This window comes from Canis aureus, chromosome 19 (genome assembly GCF_053574225.1).
Source record: "Canis aureus isolate CA01 chromosome 19, VMU_Caureus_v.1.0, whole genome shotgun sequence".
Taxonomy (NCBI): domain Eukaryota; kingdom Metazoa; phylum Chordata; class Mammalia; order Carnivora; family Canidae; genus Canis; species Canis aureus.
The window spans coordinates 50,140,063-50,157,061 of NC_135629.1; the positions used below are offsets into that span (position 1 = coordinate 50,140,063).

Here is a 16,999-nt window from a genome sequence, read left to right on the forward strand (position 1 = left end):
ATCCCAGGGGAGACTGCAGCAGCTGGTGCTGGGAGAACAGACTGTTTGGTTCTAAGGGGCCTCCAGGGGATGGATGTTCAGAGCCCAGGTGACAACAAGAACAAACACGAGATCAGGCCAGGGTCAGGAAGATATAGGCACGGCGCCAATTTGCTCCTTTGGGGGACTTCAGGACCTCAGCGCAGGCTTTACATCATTTTCTGACCTGCCCTTTCTGCTTTAACCATGTGCTTCAGTCTTCCTCATCCATAAAATGGGCATGACAGTAATAATACCTACCTCACTGGATGGTTGATGGGGATTGCATTAATGCTCGCAGATAGAAAGTCTACAACAATGCCTGGCTCAGGGTCAACACCCTCTGTGTTCACTAAATAAGTCAATAACCAAGAGTCCAGCTCACTATTCAGGACAGTTGTCTCACCTGGTAGAGGTTTGGCTAGACAGAGCAGACTTTGGATTGAAAAATACTGAGATTGAGAAGGAAGTAAAGGAGCTGGGGCTTTATCTCAGTAGGTTACAAATCAGATTTTACTATTTTGGGGGAGCGGAAGAGATGACCCAAGGGGGTATCTAAATCATTTTGTTGAAAATGTGTGCCTGAACTCGCTGTCCCCTGGAGAGCTCGTGGGGGGAGGAGTAGAACCTAAATATTGAGGGAAGGCGTCAACAGTCCCAGCCTGCCTAGCAAGTGGGCTAAAGGTCAAGGGTAGGCTGCTTTCATAGGCATCACTGTATGTCCAGTCCCAGGCACCCCAGAGGGGAGAGGGTGACTGGGAGCCCAGACTTAGAGACCAAACAGGACTCAATTCTCATCTTTACTCCTGTGACAAAGTCACGTAACCTCCCTGAGCCTCGATCTCCATGTCTGCCAAATGGACGTACTCAACTTCCCACCAAACCAGATCACCATGAGGGTCAACCCAACAATATTTAGCAAGTCCTGGCACCAAGGTAAGGTTCCTGTCTCAAAAAGGGTAACGTCTTTTTCTCTTGCCATGTTTCCATTGTTGGAGCTCTGCGGAGAGCCACCATAAAGAAAAGCAAGACAGACCTGCTCAACCCCGAGGAGGCTGAGGATCAGCTGGCCGACATCGCCTCCGTGGGTGAGTCCCTCCTGCCACAGCCTGGCACCCAGCTCTCGCTGATCGTGCAACAGATGACAGCTGAAAGGTTTGGGACCCTCATTACCTGGATTTGGGTCCCTGCCCTGCCCCTGACCACCTGTGTGTCCTGGGGCAGATGGGAGTAACAGCAGTGCCCCTCTCCTAACCCCACTGTGAAAGCTTAAACTAAATAATCCGCTTTAAGCATTTAGAAGGGCGTCCAGCAGAGAACGAGCTCACAATCATGATATTAGGATTCATTAGTACTTATGGAGGGGCTGCTGTTGTGAACAAGGCAGGAACCAAATCCCTACCCATGTGGAGTTCGCAGTTGAGTGCAGGACACAGATGTTAAACAGATAATTACCGAAATAAGCCTGTTGTGATAAATGGCGCTGCAGAGGAGTCACCCTGGGTTTAGCCTGCTCTGGAAGAGTGGGGTGTGGTCAGGGAAGCCTTCTCAGAGGAGGTGACACTGGAGCTGAGAACTGAAGGATTGGTAGGAGTTCGCTATGGCAGTGAAAGTGGAGAGAACCATGTAGAAGGCTGTTGGTCTGTTGCTGTTGGTTATTGCAAAGGGCAGAGTTTGAGGGGCAGAGAACATTTACCCTCCCCCTGCTCACTCCTCCTGATTGAGACTGTGTTGCTCTTGACCTTCTCCCAGGAGAACATATAATTTTTTGAAAGGGGTATTTTAGACATTCCAGTAATGAAAATGGGAGTGCATCCTGGCCGGGGAAATAACGCATGCCTCTGAGGGGAGAAAGAATTTAAACTGTGTGGTTGGAGGAGGGAGGGGCAGAGGAGGGAGAGAGGGAGAAAGAGAGAGAAGGAAGGAAAAACTAAAGGCAGAGAAACAAGAAGGTGAGGGGGGGACCCTGGGGGGCTCAGTCACTAGAGCATGCATCTCTTGATGTCAGGGTTGTGGGTTTGAGCCCCACACTGGGTGCAGAGATGACTTAAAAACAAAATCTTCAGGGGCTCCTGGGTGGCTCAGTTTGTTGAGTGTCTAACTCTTGATTTCAGCTCAGGTCATGATCTCAGGGTCATGAGATCAAGCCCCATATCAAGTTCCATGCTGAGCATGGAGCCTACTTAAGATTCTCTCTCTCTCTCTGGGGAGCACCTGAGTGACTCAGTGGTTGAGCATCTGCCTTTAGCTCAGATCGTCATGATCCTGGGGTCCTGGGATTGAGTCCCACATCAGGATCCCTGCATGGAGCCTGCTTCTCCCTCTCCCTATGTCTCTGCCCCCCCCCCTTTATGAATAAATAAATAAAATCTCAAAAAATAGTTAAATAATTAGATCTTTTAAAAATATATTCTCTCTCCCCCTATTCCTGTCCCCCCCAAAAAAAAACAGAAGGAAAGGGAGAAGGGAATTTAACATATATACATGGTTCTAATGCACAGACATCAACTATTCTATACTTTGCTGTTTTTACTCCACTCTAGTTTTTGACCTGGATGCTAGGTTTCAAGATCATTCCCATCGCAGTCCCATTCTTCATAAGGGTGGCAACGCGGAGGTTTACTTGGCCATGGCTCTGTCATATGGAGTTGTTTCCAATTTTTGCCCCAACGAGGAGTACTGCTGTGAACATTGATGTACAATGACTCCCCCCACCCTTTGGGCGTGTTTCCTTGGGGATAATTACAGGATCAAAGATATTAACAGCTTTTCAACTCATTATTCACAGAGCCATTCTGAGTTTCCAAAGCACTGAACCCATTTATAAACCTGCCAAGTACTCATACGATCACAGATCCCCCACCCCGGCCACTGCCTATTTCCCATTTAATTTCTTTTCCTAGTGAAATAGGTCTGTAATGATACCTTAAAGCTTATTTTAATTTGCATTTTTAATTTCTAGCCAAAACACTCTTTTCCTTATAATGATGGACTAGTCCTATTTCAATTTGTGGATACATCTGTTTACCTCCTTCCAGCAAGTTCAAGAATGGGAGTCAGTGCTCTGTGTATCTGATCTGTTCTGTCTGGCCCATACATTTTCCCAATTATGTTGCTTCCATTTTAAAAAAATATCTTGTTATATTTTGATAGGCAAACATTTTCTGTTCATACTACATGTATTTACTACCAGGTGCTGAAAAAAATTGGCATACTTAAGTCAGGATGTCCTTTATGGATAAGATTAGGTGCCTGCTCTTAATTGACAGATTATTTTTTGTCAGTCACTCTAGAAAAGATGGCAGAGTGATAATACCCAGTATTGGCAAGGATGTCGGGAAATGAGCATTGTCATATGCTATTGGCAGGAGTGTAATTTGCAGTGTTCCAATATATGGCGTGGTATTATTTAATTATAGATGTTTATATTGTTTGACCTAGCATTTCCACTTCAAAAACATTTCTTCCATGTGCACAAAAGGTCTATACCTCTTCTCAACAGCATTGTTTCTGGTGTTCAAAAAAGTGAAAACCAGGACCATGTGGCTGGCTCAGTCAGTGGAGTGTGCAATTCTTGATCTCAGGATCATGAGTTTGAGCTCCATGTTGGGCGTTAGAGCTTACCTAAAATTAAAATATGTTTTAAAATAGTGAAAACAAGAAACAAGCCACGTGCCCGGAAATGGGGAGATGACCAAAGAAATTACAGTATTTGTACACATTGGACTGTGATGCAGCCAGGAAAAAGAACAGGGCTGCCACTGGCATGAAAAGATGTTTGAAATTGATTTCTTGGTGAAAAAAAGCAAGTTGCATAGCATTATAGAAAATGTATGATATGGTTTTAAGAACAATATTAAGGGGATGCCTAGATGGCTTGGTCAGTTAAGCATCTGCCTTTGGCTCAGGTCATGAACTCAGGGTCCTGGGACTGAGCCCTGCCTGCATCAGACTCCCTGGTCAATGGGAAGTCTGCTTCTCCCTCTCCCTCTGCCCCTCCCCACCACTTGTGTACCCTCTCTCTCTCTCTCACTTGCTCTGCTCTCTCTCAAATAAGTAAGTAAAACCTTTTTTTTAAAAAAAAAAAAGGACAATATTAAGTATAAGAGTAGCTTAAAAATCTGGAAATTGAAGACTTGCAAGGATTTTCACTTTCTATGTGACATTTTTCTAAAATGTACAAATTAGTGATAGGTATTACTTTTCAAATCAGAAAAGTAACTAGGTAAGTTTAAGTTAACTTAAAAGCAACAGAGACTAATTGTAAGGAATCTAATGGCTGTACGGGCAGGGAGGAATTTGGTAAGGAAAGCAGAGAAAGCTTCATGAAGGAGGCATTTTTAAACTGGACTTTATGCAGAATGGGGAGCGTAAATCTGTTTATGAGGCTGTCATAATACAATAGCACAGACTAGGGGGCTTAACAATAGAAATCTAAGTTTTCACCGTTCTGGAGGCTGACATTCCTAAATCTAAGGTATCGGCAGGGATGGTTGCTTCTGAGGCCTTCCTCCTAGGCTGGTAGCGGCTGTCTCCTCCCTGTGTCTTCATGTGGTCTTCCTTCTGGATGTATCTCTGTCCTAATCTCTTCCTATAAGAACCCCAGTCATATTGGATTAAGGCCCACCCATAGGACCTTAGTTTAATTACCTCTTTAAAGACCCTATCTCCAAACACACTCCCATTCTGAAGTCTGGGGATTAAAAGTCCAGCATATGAACTTGGGAGATGCAGTTTAGTCCATAATAGGGGGGCGATCCAAGAAGCCATGAGAGATACTCAGGGACAGTTTGTCTGTGGGACACCTCACTCTTGAATTTGTGGCTGACATAAGAAACCTTGTTCCTTGGAGAAGGCAGTTCAAGGCTGCCATTTGATAAGTGTGTGATAAGGGGAAGGACAAGAAGCCAGAGTAGGAAGAGGTCAGATTAAGAGCTGTGGCTGTCCCATGGCATTTCTGTTGACAAAGCAGGTGGCTTTCGTCTATCTAAATGGATCCCAAACACAAGCCAGTGACTTGGTCTCCTGGGACCAGTTTTGCTATACGCCAACCCACCAAAATCTAGCTCCTTTGCCTGGTAGCTCAAAAATGCACAGCGGTTTCCTAAACCACCGCAAAGGAGACCTCTGGAATTTCAGTTCTGACCAAGAAATAGCTTTACCTTTATTTCTGGAAATAATTCAAAATAAGGCAGGAGCCATGTGGCATTTGCCACAATTCCATACCACAGTGAGCAGAGTCTTGTGTGATGGGTCTCTTCTGCACTATCAAATCAGCTGATAAACACATTATAAAGCAGTCTCTTCTACAGTTGACAAACACTAATGCTGAAGTGTGGAACTTGAGTCGTTGATAGGAAATGTTGAGTCATGAATGGAAGCTGCCATCACAACACCAGTTTCTTAGGAAAATCAGATTCCATTTTAGATTATTTTAATGGTGCAAGCTCCCATGTGGGCTGTTGTAACAGAGTACCAACAAACAGTGTGGCTTAAAACAACAGAAATCTATTTTCTCACAGTTCTGGAGGCCAGAGGCCCAAACTAAAATCAAGGTATCAGCAGGGCCTTGCTGCCTCTGAAGGCTTCAGGGGAGAGTCCGTTCCCTGCCTCTTGAGGCTTCTGGGGGTGTTTGGTGAGCCTCGACTTCTGTGGGCATCACACCTATCTCTGCCTCTGTGGCCACATGGTCTTCCTGTGCACCTCTGTGGCCCTGCTCTTCTTATAAGGACCAGTCATGAGATTTAGAACCCATCCTAATCAAGTGTGACCTCACCTTAACTTGATTACATCCGCAAAGACCCTAATTCCACGTAAGGTCACGTTCATGAGGACCAGGCATTAGGACTTCAGCACATGTCTCTGAGGGACACAGTGCAACCCACCACTTAGGCAGGACCTGTTTCCATTTACAGAGAATTTTAAGGACATGTAAATTGCCCCCAAAACCCCCAGATTAAACCTTGGTGGTGACAGACTACCATCCTCATGAGAGAACATTCTAGACTGCTACTGGCCACCTGAGGCTCCTGATGCCTTGAATATAGCTGGTGTGAACCAAGAAGTGCTTCATTCTAACACATCAGGTTTGGAAGTCCCAGTACCAAAAAAAAAAAAAAAAAGAGTGTAAAATAATCTCTTTAACATATTTCTATACTGATGCTATGTTAAAATGATAATGTTTTGGTCCTGTTGGGTTTCATAAAATCTCTTATTAAAATATTTTTAAGACCTAAAGGTTACCTGCAATTACCATTCCAGGCTACAGAGAAAAATTCAAGATAAGAATGGACAGAAAAAGGGAGTGTGGGTTAAGGTGGAACGTGAAATACAACACAGATGACAGTACACAGCTAATAGGGGCCTAGTATGTAGAAGGTGTTCAGTTAACACTTACTCCCTTTCCCTTCCCCATGAATGCTGGGCTTGTTGTGGGATGTGTCTCCGGGCCAGTGATTAGGAAAGACTTGCTCCATAAGTGGCTACGTGAGCTGGCTCTTCATTGCAGTTGTTGGAGTTACAGTAGAAGATTATCATGGCCAATAATCATAATGTTCCAGCATCATGCTAAGGCGTATTTCTCCCCATTGCTCTGTGAGGTGAGAAGTGTGTGGCTGTCCCTAGTTTATAGATGGAGACACTGGAGCCAGCCCCAAGATGCAAGGCAACTTGCCTAAGGTCATTTGATGGTTGGTGAAGGAACTGGCTTTTGGGGGTGGCTCCAGGAGGAGTAGGGGTGAGGAGCCTCTTGCCTGGTGACTGAGCTCTACCCCAAACCTCTCTCTCTCCTCCTTCTCCTTGTGGAGCATCCTAACCTGACCTGAGGCCTTCAAAAGTCTCATTCCTGTCTGCAATGCCCTGTGGATGCCTGTGGGTCTGGGTACATCTTTACGAGCTGCAGAGACCAGGGCCAGAAATGCCCTAACTGGGAAGGGCCACGGGGAGCCACCCTGGAGTTCTCAGTGCCTGTGAGGTCGGGCAGGTGATGGACATGAGAGAGGGATCCAGCCACCAGGCCTGGCCAACTGCCACTGAGTGGGAACATGTTTAAAATTTTGTGAATAGGAAGGAAGTGGTGTCCTGCAAGATGTTTGTGGTGTCCCTTATCTGGCTGGTGGGATGGGGTTGATGCATGAGCTGGATGGATGAATGAGTGACTGCACAAATTAGCTAATGAGTGCATGAATCAATGAACAAGCTAGTGAATAGGTAAAAGAGTGAATGAGCCAAAGACCATAAACAAACAAATGAGTGCAACTGAAGATTTTCAGGAAGAGATCATTTAGAAGATAAAATCAGCCCATCCAAAACTGAGCTCTGACCCCCGCCACACACAGACCTTTGGATGGCAGCTCTGTCCCAAAACCTTGGCTCCCCCCTCTCTCTCACACCCATACTTGATCCAGCAGCAGGGGTTTGCATCTCCTTTAAATAATATATCCCATGGGGCACCTGGGTAGCTCAGTGGTTGAGCGTCTGCCTTTGGCTCAGGGTGTGATCCTGGGGACCCGGGATCAAGTCCCACATCGGGCTCCCTGCATGGAGCCTGCTTCTCCCTCTGCCTGTGTCTCTGCCTCTCTCATGAATGAATGAACAAAATCTTTGAAAATAAATAAATAAATAAATAAATAAATAAATAAATAAATAAATAAATAAATAAATCCATCCCAAATCAGCATCATTGCTAGGCTGGACCAGTCATCTCCCTGTTCCTGCCCTGGCCTTCCACCGTCTATTCCCCCCACAGCTGCCACAGTATGCTTGTGAGCACCTGAGTCAGGTCCTATCCATCCCTCCTCTGTTCAAGCCTCCGTGGTCCCCTTCACATTTAGAGCAAAAGCAAAAAAAAAAGCCCAGGTCTCCCCATAGCCCATAAAGCACTGCTTATTCCACACTGTCCCTTCCCTGTCCTTACCAACTCCTCTCCCTCTCAACCACTCCAGCCATACTGGTTTCCTTATGCCATTCCCTGAATATGCCAGGCAGGCATATTTCTGCCTCAGAACCTTAGCACTTACTATTAATTCTGCCTATAGTATTGAGGTGACTTATGTCAACACCTTCACCTTGACCACCTGATTTAATATGGCAGCCTGCCCCATGGTCCCTCCTGGGGCTCCCCATCCCCTTGCACTATTTATTCTTTTTGCCAAAGTACTGTGCACCTTCTGTCACACTATTAATTTACTTTTTTTATTATATTTGCTGTCTCTCCCCAAATGGAGATTAAGCCCATAAAAGCAGGGCTCTGTCTGTTAACTAGTGAATCTTGAACATCTGGAATAGAGTCTGGCACGCAGTAGATGTTCTGCAAGTAAAAGTATATGCAGGTAGATTCCCTGGTGACTCATTCCTTGGTAAAGTGTCCATGGAAACTAGGGTCCTATTCACACCTCTTCCTGGAGGCCTGCCAAGCATGCACCATGCAGCTCTGCTACTTGCCCCTTTACCAAGGGTCCTGAGCTCCTTCCTCATCCCCCCTGTGGCATGACCCCCAGAATCATCAGATGTGGCCAAGAGAGGGGGACACAGAAAGTTGGTCCATCCGTGGAGAGCCATCTGCCTCCCCATTGACATCCAGAGCTCTCATTGGTTGTTTCCAAATGTCATTTTCACCTTCTCATAAGCTCCATCTCTGGAAAGCTAAGCCCTGGATCATGATGATTCCCTCGGGCCAGAGGGCTCGCCAGGGAAGCTAATGGATCCCCTGGCGAGATTCTGTGCCTGGGCCACATATCAGTTAATTTCCTCCAGAGGAACACCCTGACATTCTCCATCCTTTCCTTGGCAGGGTCTCCCTTCGCCCGAGCCAGCATTAAAAGTGCCAAGCTGGAAAACTCGACTTTTTTTCACAAAAAGGAGAGGAGGATGCGTTTCTACATCCGCCGCATGGTCAAAACTCAGGCCTTCTACTGGACTGTGCTCAGTCTGGTAGCCCTCAACACGCTGTGTGTTGCTATTGTTCACTACAACCAGCCCGAGTGGCTCTCCGACTTCCTCTGTGAGTACCACTGGCCCCTGCCCCCACTGGCTCCTTGATCCCTTCCTCACACCCTTCTCCCAATTCTCCCTCTCTGGTGGTATGCCTTTCTTCCTTGGCTCTTGTTGAATCTGCCCGTTCATGTGGGTGTGTCTGCAACTGCCACCACAGCAACAGAGCCCAACTTCTTTGGGCCTGGGGGCTGGAAGCTGGAATTCAGGTCACCAAATACTACTGTGATGCTTTTTAAAGAGAGAAGTATGAGGGCGTTGGAAAAGAAACATAAAGAGATAGAGACCACAGGACAGCCAGACTGAGACAGAAACGCCCATGTAATTAATAGGTGTATCTCTGAGGATGTTAAAATAAGTATTTTACAGTTGAGAGATGGGAATGCTTTAGGAACAAAGAGTGGCGCTTATGTTGTCCCCATTTTCTCTGCTTATTTCTGACACTCCCTGCTTTTCCCCTCTTCTTTCAAATCTCCTGCTTTTTATACCTTTCCTTTCTTGATATTTTTTACTTCCTTAAGTCTGGGATTCATTTGTAGAAGATCACCTCCAACAAGTGTGAGAACATCCTGCTCCCTCATTGGGTACCAGGACCCCCAAGGCTTTGCCCTTCTGGGCCTATTCCAGGATTCCAGGAGCTAGCATGAGATACTATCAAAATTGATGGCCAGGTGGGGAGGAGGAGCAGCAGTGAAAGGTGAGGAGGATTTAAAAAATAAAGAGCTCTGAGGAATCAACAAGAGTAGTGTCTGGGCAGTGACGAAAGCAAATCCATGCCCTGGCTTTGGCTTGTGGGCCCTGCAGGAGGATTTCCCTAAACCTTTTTGCCTGCTGGCTGCCCTCTACCTGCACGTACTAGTTTGTCTGACTTAGGTCTCTAGCTTTTTTCCCCTTCTGACCAGGTTCAGAACTGACCCAGACAGCCACTAGAGATAGTCGAGTCTTCAGCCTAGAGAGACCCAGAAGCCTGGTCCAGGTCATGGTTTCCTTGTAACCCTCATTGTTCTCAGTCACATTGGTTGACCCCTCAGGACACCCCCCAGGGGCCAGCTCTCCTTCTGAGAGCCCTAACCTAGTTCCAACCTTAGTAATTGTATTTGGTCCCCCTGGAGTCTTACAAATGAGGATTCTTTACTTTTTGTCTTAACCTCCTCTGTAGTCTATTTTTAATCTCCCATATTCTCCATACTAATCACTTTGCTTTGTCTGTCCTGGTTCAAGAACAGGGGGTTGGGACTTCCTGCCCCAGGCCTCTAAATCTGTAAAGGTCCTTTAATTATTCCCAGTTGAGAAAACTGAGACACAGAAAGGTTAAGTAACTTGCCCAGGGTCACACAGCTAGTAAGTGACAAAGCCAGTATTTGAACCTAGAATCCAAGCTATGTCTGATGCCCAATCCCTTCCCTGGTTACCAGGTGGCCTGGATTCTCAGTGACCCTGGACAAGTCACTACCATCATCCATCAATCAAAAGCATCTTCATTAAAAAAAAGAAAGAAAACATCTTCATTTATAAAGCACCCTTTTATTTTATTTGCCACTAAGAAATAAAGTAGTGCTGCCATCTTAAACTGGGATATGGCAATTTTAAGATACACCCCCCCAATCCACAGATGTCAAACTGAACAAAAAATGTTTGTCTTGGAATCAGCGAAGTGTGGCCGCTTCTCGTGGTCTCGAACTTCTCATCTGGAAATTGGAGTCGATGGCCCTGAAAGTTCTTCCAGACCCACAAGTGCTACAGATAATTCTCTCAGCTCTTGTGCATTGTCAGCTATCAGGTTTCCATGGTAACTGGGAAGCAAGCATCTCAGAAACTCTTGAGTTCTCCCAGAGTTGTTTCTGGTGGTTCTTAGAATACCCCAGATGTTATAGACAGTTTTCCCCTCATTGATATTTTGGCCTGGCAATCCTGGAGGCCCTGGTTTCCTTCAGATACTAGGAGCTCCCTGGAGTCCAAAAACCTAAGAGGAAGTTTTGGTCAGGAATGAGTGTGAAGGACCTTGATGGTTCAGACCATCTCTTAAAAGAACAATATAATAAATGCCCTTGACTTTCAGACAAAATTACCTATGTGACCAAAGTTGGAAGTTCTTGGAAGTTTGGGTCTTCTGTCTTCCTATCTGTATGTTTTCTCCCCCTTAGAAGCCCTCCTTACCCTCATTCCCATCCACTGGGTGAGAATCCATGCCCTTCCTGATGACTCATCTTCCTACCCCACCAAGAAAGCTCTCTCAGAAAAAGGTCCTGAAATTAGCCATGTCTTTGCTGGATCAAACAAATTACCCATAGGTTACCTCTCCCCAAGGCATTTACACCATTAGGCTTTATCTTGTTCAAGACCTTTTAGACATCAGCAAGACAGAATTTTGCCAGGGGACCTCAGATAGGTTTTCCAAGTTGGAAGAAAAGCTGTACCTTGAATTGGCTGCCCCTGAATCTCCAGCTAAGTCCCTGACCCAAGGATTACTAAAAGGACACCATTATGATTTCTATTTCTATTTTTCCTTTAAAGCCCAAGCATATAAAAGTAGATTAATCATAGTTCTTAGATTATGACACACTGACATCCTGGGGCCATTGTTATTTTGTCAGTTAGCCATTTAGTTTGTTAGTTCATTAGTTTTAGAAACATGGTAAACACCCAGGGACCCACCAGCCAGCACAAAATCTGGGTCCTTGGCCACAACCTGCATCTAGCCCTTCTCGTTGAATCAGGACAAAAACTACAAGGTGGAGAGCCATGGAGCTTTAACCTTACTCCTTTTTAAGATTGGCCAGGGGTCGGTGGTGGGTTGGAGAGTGGGGGACAATTGTTGTTCCTCCCCTTTAACAAAGGAGAAACTGAGGCCTGCAGAAATGAAGCCTTGCATAATCTTTGGCCAAGGCCATCAACAGCTATCCTCTCTGCATCCCAGACCAGAGCAGGACAGGATTGCTATTAATAAGAAAGTCCATGAAACCACTCCCACCCCACAAACTTAACCTCCTCTTTATTTCTCCCCTCTCCCTTCCAGACTATGCAGAATTCATTTTCTTAGGACTCTTTATGTCCGAAATGTTTATAAAAATGTACGGGCTTGGGACGCGGCCTTACTTCCACTCTTCCTTCAACTGCTTTGACTGTGGGGTAAGTGCTCTGGTTGGTAAACAGTTCATTTCTCCAGCTCTTGCCTAGAATGGCTGATGCCTGGGAACATCCGAAAGGGAACAGTAGGGTCACCCCTGGATGTGAGAGCCTCCACTGAGTGCAGAATCCCAAATTTTGGATGAGGATACAGAAGTCCCAAGACTTTTAGCCACTGCCAGTCGGAGGGAAATGTGCAGACCCTCTTTCACACGGGGGATTTGGCCATTCACACTAGGGCTTCATGCAAGAGCAGCTCACAAGAATGCCCTGAGTGGCCTTGTTTGTAATAGTCCCAAACCAAATGACCCAACATCCCTTTGCAGTAGAATGGATAAATAAGTTGTGACATAGCCATATAATGGAATTCTCCACAGCAATGAGAGGGAACCAGCAACAGCCACACCCAACAGCCGGATAAATCCCACCTGCATGATATTGCACAAAAGGAGGCAAACACTGACAAAAAAATCAGTCCGTACGGCACGTTTTGCTGGTGGAAATTCAAATAGATCTAAACTCTGTTGGTTAGGGATGATGCTTGATAACTTTGAAAAGGCAAGGACCTGGAAAACATTATGCTAAGTGAAAGAAGCTAGACCCAAAAGGTCACATACTGCATAATTCCATTTATAGGAAATGTCCAGAACAGGCAAATCCATAGAGACCGGAAGCAGATCAGTGGTTGCCAGGGGCTGGGGTGGGGGTGCCGGGGAGTGACTCCTCATTGGGTCAGGCTCTCTTTTGGGAGTGATGAAATTGTTTGGGAAGTGAAGAGAGGTGAGGGTCACACAACGCTGTGAGTGTGCTAAATGCCACTGAGTTGTGTACTTCAAATGGTTAATTTTGTCTTAGGTGAATTTCATGTCAGTTTTTTTTAACGCAAGGAAATGGTTATTACAAAATTCAGGATGGTGGTTATATCTAGGGGTCCCTCGAGGCTTCCAGGGTGTTGACATGTCCTATTTCTTGACAGCGGTGGCAGTTACATGGATATTCACTTTGCAGTTATGCATTTCAGGAATTCTTTGCTCTGCCTGAGCTGCTAATCAATTTTAAGAAAGGGATGAGGAGGGACGCCTGAGTGGCTCAGCAATTGAGCACCAGCCTTTGGCTAAGGGCATGATCCCGGAGTCCTGAGATCAAGTCCCGCACTGGACTCCTTGCCTGGAGCGTGCTTCTCCCTCTGCCTGTGTCTCTGCCTCTCTCTCCTTCTGTCTCTCATGAATAAATAAATAAAATCTTAAAAAAAAGAAAGAAAGAAAGAAAGAGAGAGAGAGAGAGAGAAAGAAAGAAAGAAGAAAGAAAGAAAGAAAGAAAGAAAGAAAGAAAGAAAGAAAGAAAGAAAGAAAGAAAGAAAGAAAAGGATGAGGAAAGTCTGAGACCATCACCCTGCTTCCATTTGGGGGCAGCTTGGTGGGGTTCTTGCAACTTTTGGGGCCAAGGCATGTTTTCAAGGTCCCTGGACACAAGCCCAGGTTCTGTGTTCTAGGTTATCATTGGGAGCATCTTCGAGGTCATCTGGGCCGTCATAAAACCCGGCACATCCTTTGGAATCAGCGTGTTACGAGCCCTCAGGTTATTGCGTATTTTCAAAGTCACAAAGTAAGTCTTTGGAGTCCCCTGGCATCCCAGCAGGGGGCAGGGAAAGGGACCAGGGTGAGGCCACCTCCAGGATGCTGGGAAGTGGGCTCAGCTGGCCCGGCCTCTGTCGGCAGGTACTGGGCATCTCTCAGGAACCTGGTCGTCTCTCTTCTCAACTCCATGAAGTCTATCATCAGCCTGTTGTTCCTCCTTTTCCTGTTCATCGTTGTCTTCGCCCTTTTGGGAATGCAACTCTTCGGCGGCCAGTAAGTGCTCAGCAGATTCCCCAGACTTCTGCTTCCCTGGGGTCAGGTGCCCTCAGACCCAGGCCTGATCCATCCAGAGACCCAGGCTCACCTCCGTCTCGCAGACTGCCCTCCTCACGAACCCCCCAGATGCCCAGGGCACTCACCCAGATGCTCAGGGCCCTGGGTACAGTCAGGGTGTCCTTCTAGGGAAGAGATAGGAAATAGAGATGATGGAGATATTGCCCTGGAAAGATTCTAGGGAATAGAGATGATGGAGATGTTGCCCTGGAGACAGGATGCTGAGCCAAACCCTCAGAGCACCCCGGGCAGGGCCAGTGTGACATGCCTGTGTCCTCCCCACAGGTTTAACTTTGATGAAGGGACTCCTCCTACCAACTTCGACACTTTTCCAGCAGCAATAATGACGGTGTTTCAGGTATGGTCTTCACCCGGCCCCAGAGGTGGACACCTCTTAGCATCCAAGATAAAAGCACCCGCTCAGTGTATGGGGGACGCCTCTTAGCATCTTAGATAAAAAAGCACCCGCTCAGTGTATGGGGGTAGGGGGGCCCTGGTGAGGGGACCAGGGTGAGGCCACCTCCAGGACGCTGGGAAGTGGGCTTAGCTGGCCTGGCCTGACTGCCCCTCCCCCTGGGGGGCTTCCTTGAATCCCTCTTTCTCTACTTTACCTTACCCTCCTGTTTTAAAATATAGGTTTTATCATTATTCAGATTTGGTGAGGCCAACAGATCAGTAGATAACTGCCATTGGGAGCTGTTATAAGATAGTTTATTGTACTTGCAGATTCCAAGAGAGGGAGTACAGGGCTCACCACACAGGGCCATACGAGGGAAGCAGCTGGGTGGGTCAGGAGGCAGAGGGAGGGGGGACGTGAGCACAAGCCTTTAACTGTGGTTTCTGCAGGAAGGATTGGAGAGGAAGGGTAAACAGATTTAGAATTGGCTCGTTTGAATGATTTCAGTGAGCTCTGGGCATAGGAGCCGTCTCAGGTTGGCTGGTCCCTGCCCTGGAGTCACTGGGGCAGGGGGTTGTTGGCTCTGAGTGTAAGAGCCCAGCCCAGATAGAGGAAGTGGTTTGGGAGTGTGGGCTCTGTATTGGTTGATTTGCATTTGACAAGCGTGCTTACTCCCCAGCAAGTTGTGTTTACTCTGTAGGAAGTAGGTAGCCCTGACTCCCTCTTGGGTCAGCAAGGATCTCCCCACCACCACCACCAAATGTCAAAGCATCAGAATCCAGGAAATAAAAGACATGATTCCTACACGCACCCTCCCCAGGTTGGCAGGCACCCCGATCCCACATTCTAAAGCAAATAGACCCTGGGTGGTCTTCCTAAACCAGCCCTTGCACCTATGTGGACATATGCCCTGAGGTTTGGGACTGACCTAGCTGTGACCACCAGAGCCTTTCTCGTGGGTTCTGTCTCTTTGGGGTGAGGGGAACAAGAGAGTGTATGGAAAATGTGACTTCACTCCCTCCCCCTCCTGGGAGGGTAATTTCTCAATGAGACCCCTAGACCAGGGTTGGAAAGGGAAACCATCCATGAAGTTTCAGCCCCCACATACATGATTGCCAAGAGTTGTAATCACCAGCCATGTATCTTCATCACAGGGGGTTTTGTCCAAGAGGGATTCTATCCCCCAAGGACGATTGGAAGTTCTAAAAACATTACTGGTGGCCACAGCTCTGGGGGAGGCGTGCTATAGGCATCTGGTGGGTGGGGGCCAGGGCTGCTGCTCAACCCCCCACAGTGCACAGGACGGCCCCACCAGAGAGAATGACCTGGCCCCAAATGTCAGCAGTGTTGAGGCTGAGAAACCTGCATTAACAGATTGACATTTTTTGGAGTTATTTCACATTTACTTTATCCTTGTGAAAATATTACAAAGGAGGGAAGCTGGATTTTTTTTTCAGTGAGCACGCCTGTCCCCTCAGTCCATCCCATAAGCATCAGGGCAACTTGCATTTGCCAGCACCTGCATCCCTGTGCCTGACAGGCTCTCCGATCACTAGCTCCCACCCTGCCTCCAGGCACAGCCGTCCAGAAGGACTAGTGATTATGTGGCTTAAGCAGCAGAGCTCTGGAGGGCCCACAGGGCTGGTTCCTGGGAAGGACTCTCTTCCTGGTTTACAGATGGCCACCTCCTCACATGGCACAGAGAGAGACAGACAGACCCAAGTTCTCTGCTGTCTTTTCTTAGAAAGAAAAGCACTGATCCCATCTTGAGAGACCCACCAACGCGTGACCTCATCTAACCCATCCCCAAACACTGTCACATGGGGGTTCAGAGCTTCAGTGAATTTAGGGGGCACAGCTTCATGTATAGCAAATCCCCTTATCACATCAGGGAAGACAGAGTTACAGAAAGATTTGTGACTCCCCCAGGGTCACCTTTTCCTAGAAGCCAGGCTGAGAATCCCTCTGTGCAGGGATGTCCCTTCCCACTCACAAACGGGCAAGACCCCCCAACCCGCCGCCCCAGAGACCAGGGCCCAGAAGAGCCACTGCGGGCAGGTTCCAGCTCTACAGCTGCGTCTCCACGGGGCCCGTGGCTGAGAGGGGTTGGCTGTGTGTTTCTCCGTCCCCTTTCAGATCCTGACGGGTGAAGACTGGAACGAGGTCATGTATGACGGTATCAAGTCTCAGGGGGGCGTGCAGGGCGGCATGGTGTTCTCCATCTACTTCATCGTGCTGACCCTCTTCGGGAACTGTATCCTCCGTGGGGAGGGTGGGGGGGCAGGCCTGGGTGGCCGGTGGAGCAGACTGGGGAGGGGGCGGGGGGCACAAGGGAGGATCCAGGAAGCCCCGGGAGCCAGGGTCCGAGTGGCTGTGCTTTCCCTGACTCCAGCGCCTGCAGACACCCTCCTGAACGTGTTCTTAGCCATCGCGGTGGATAATTTGGCCAACGCCCAGGAGCTCACCAAGGTGGGGTTGGTGGGAGAATGTTTCTCCCTGCGGCAAAGTTACCACCTGCCGGTGGCAGATCAGGACCAGGCTGGGTGTGGAGGGTGGG

General features: G+C 47.5%; 1 protein-coding gene across 4 annotated transcripts in view; it reads left to right on the forward strand.

The window, feature by feature from the left end:
- The window catches only part of CACNA1A (calcium voltage-gated channel subunit alpha1 A), a 214,563-nt gene that overhangs the window by 118,073 nt on the left and 79,491 nt on the right, over positions 1-16,999 (forward strand). For all 4 annotated transcript variants that reach the window (XM_077859712.1, XM_077859713.1, XM_077859714.1 and 1 more), the window contains exons 10-17: positions 1,017-1,106; positions 8,810-9,019; positions 12,026-12,138; positions 13,628-13,740; positions 13,854-13,985; positions 14,331-14,403; positions 16,579-16,696; positions 16,844-16,911. In XM_077859712.1, coding sequence (XP_077715838.1) covers positions 1,017-1,106; positions 8,810-9,019; positions 12,026-12,138; positions 13,628-13,740; positions 13,854-13,985; positions 14,331-14,403; positions 16,579-16,696; positions 16,844-16,911 — 917 coding nt within the window. The remainder of the gene's footprint in view (positions 1-1,016; positions 1,107-8,809; positions 9,020-12,025; positions 12,139-13,627; positions 13,741-13,853; positions 13,986-14,330; positions 14,404-16,578; positions 16,697-16,843; positions 16,912-16,999) is intronic.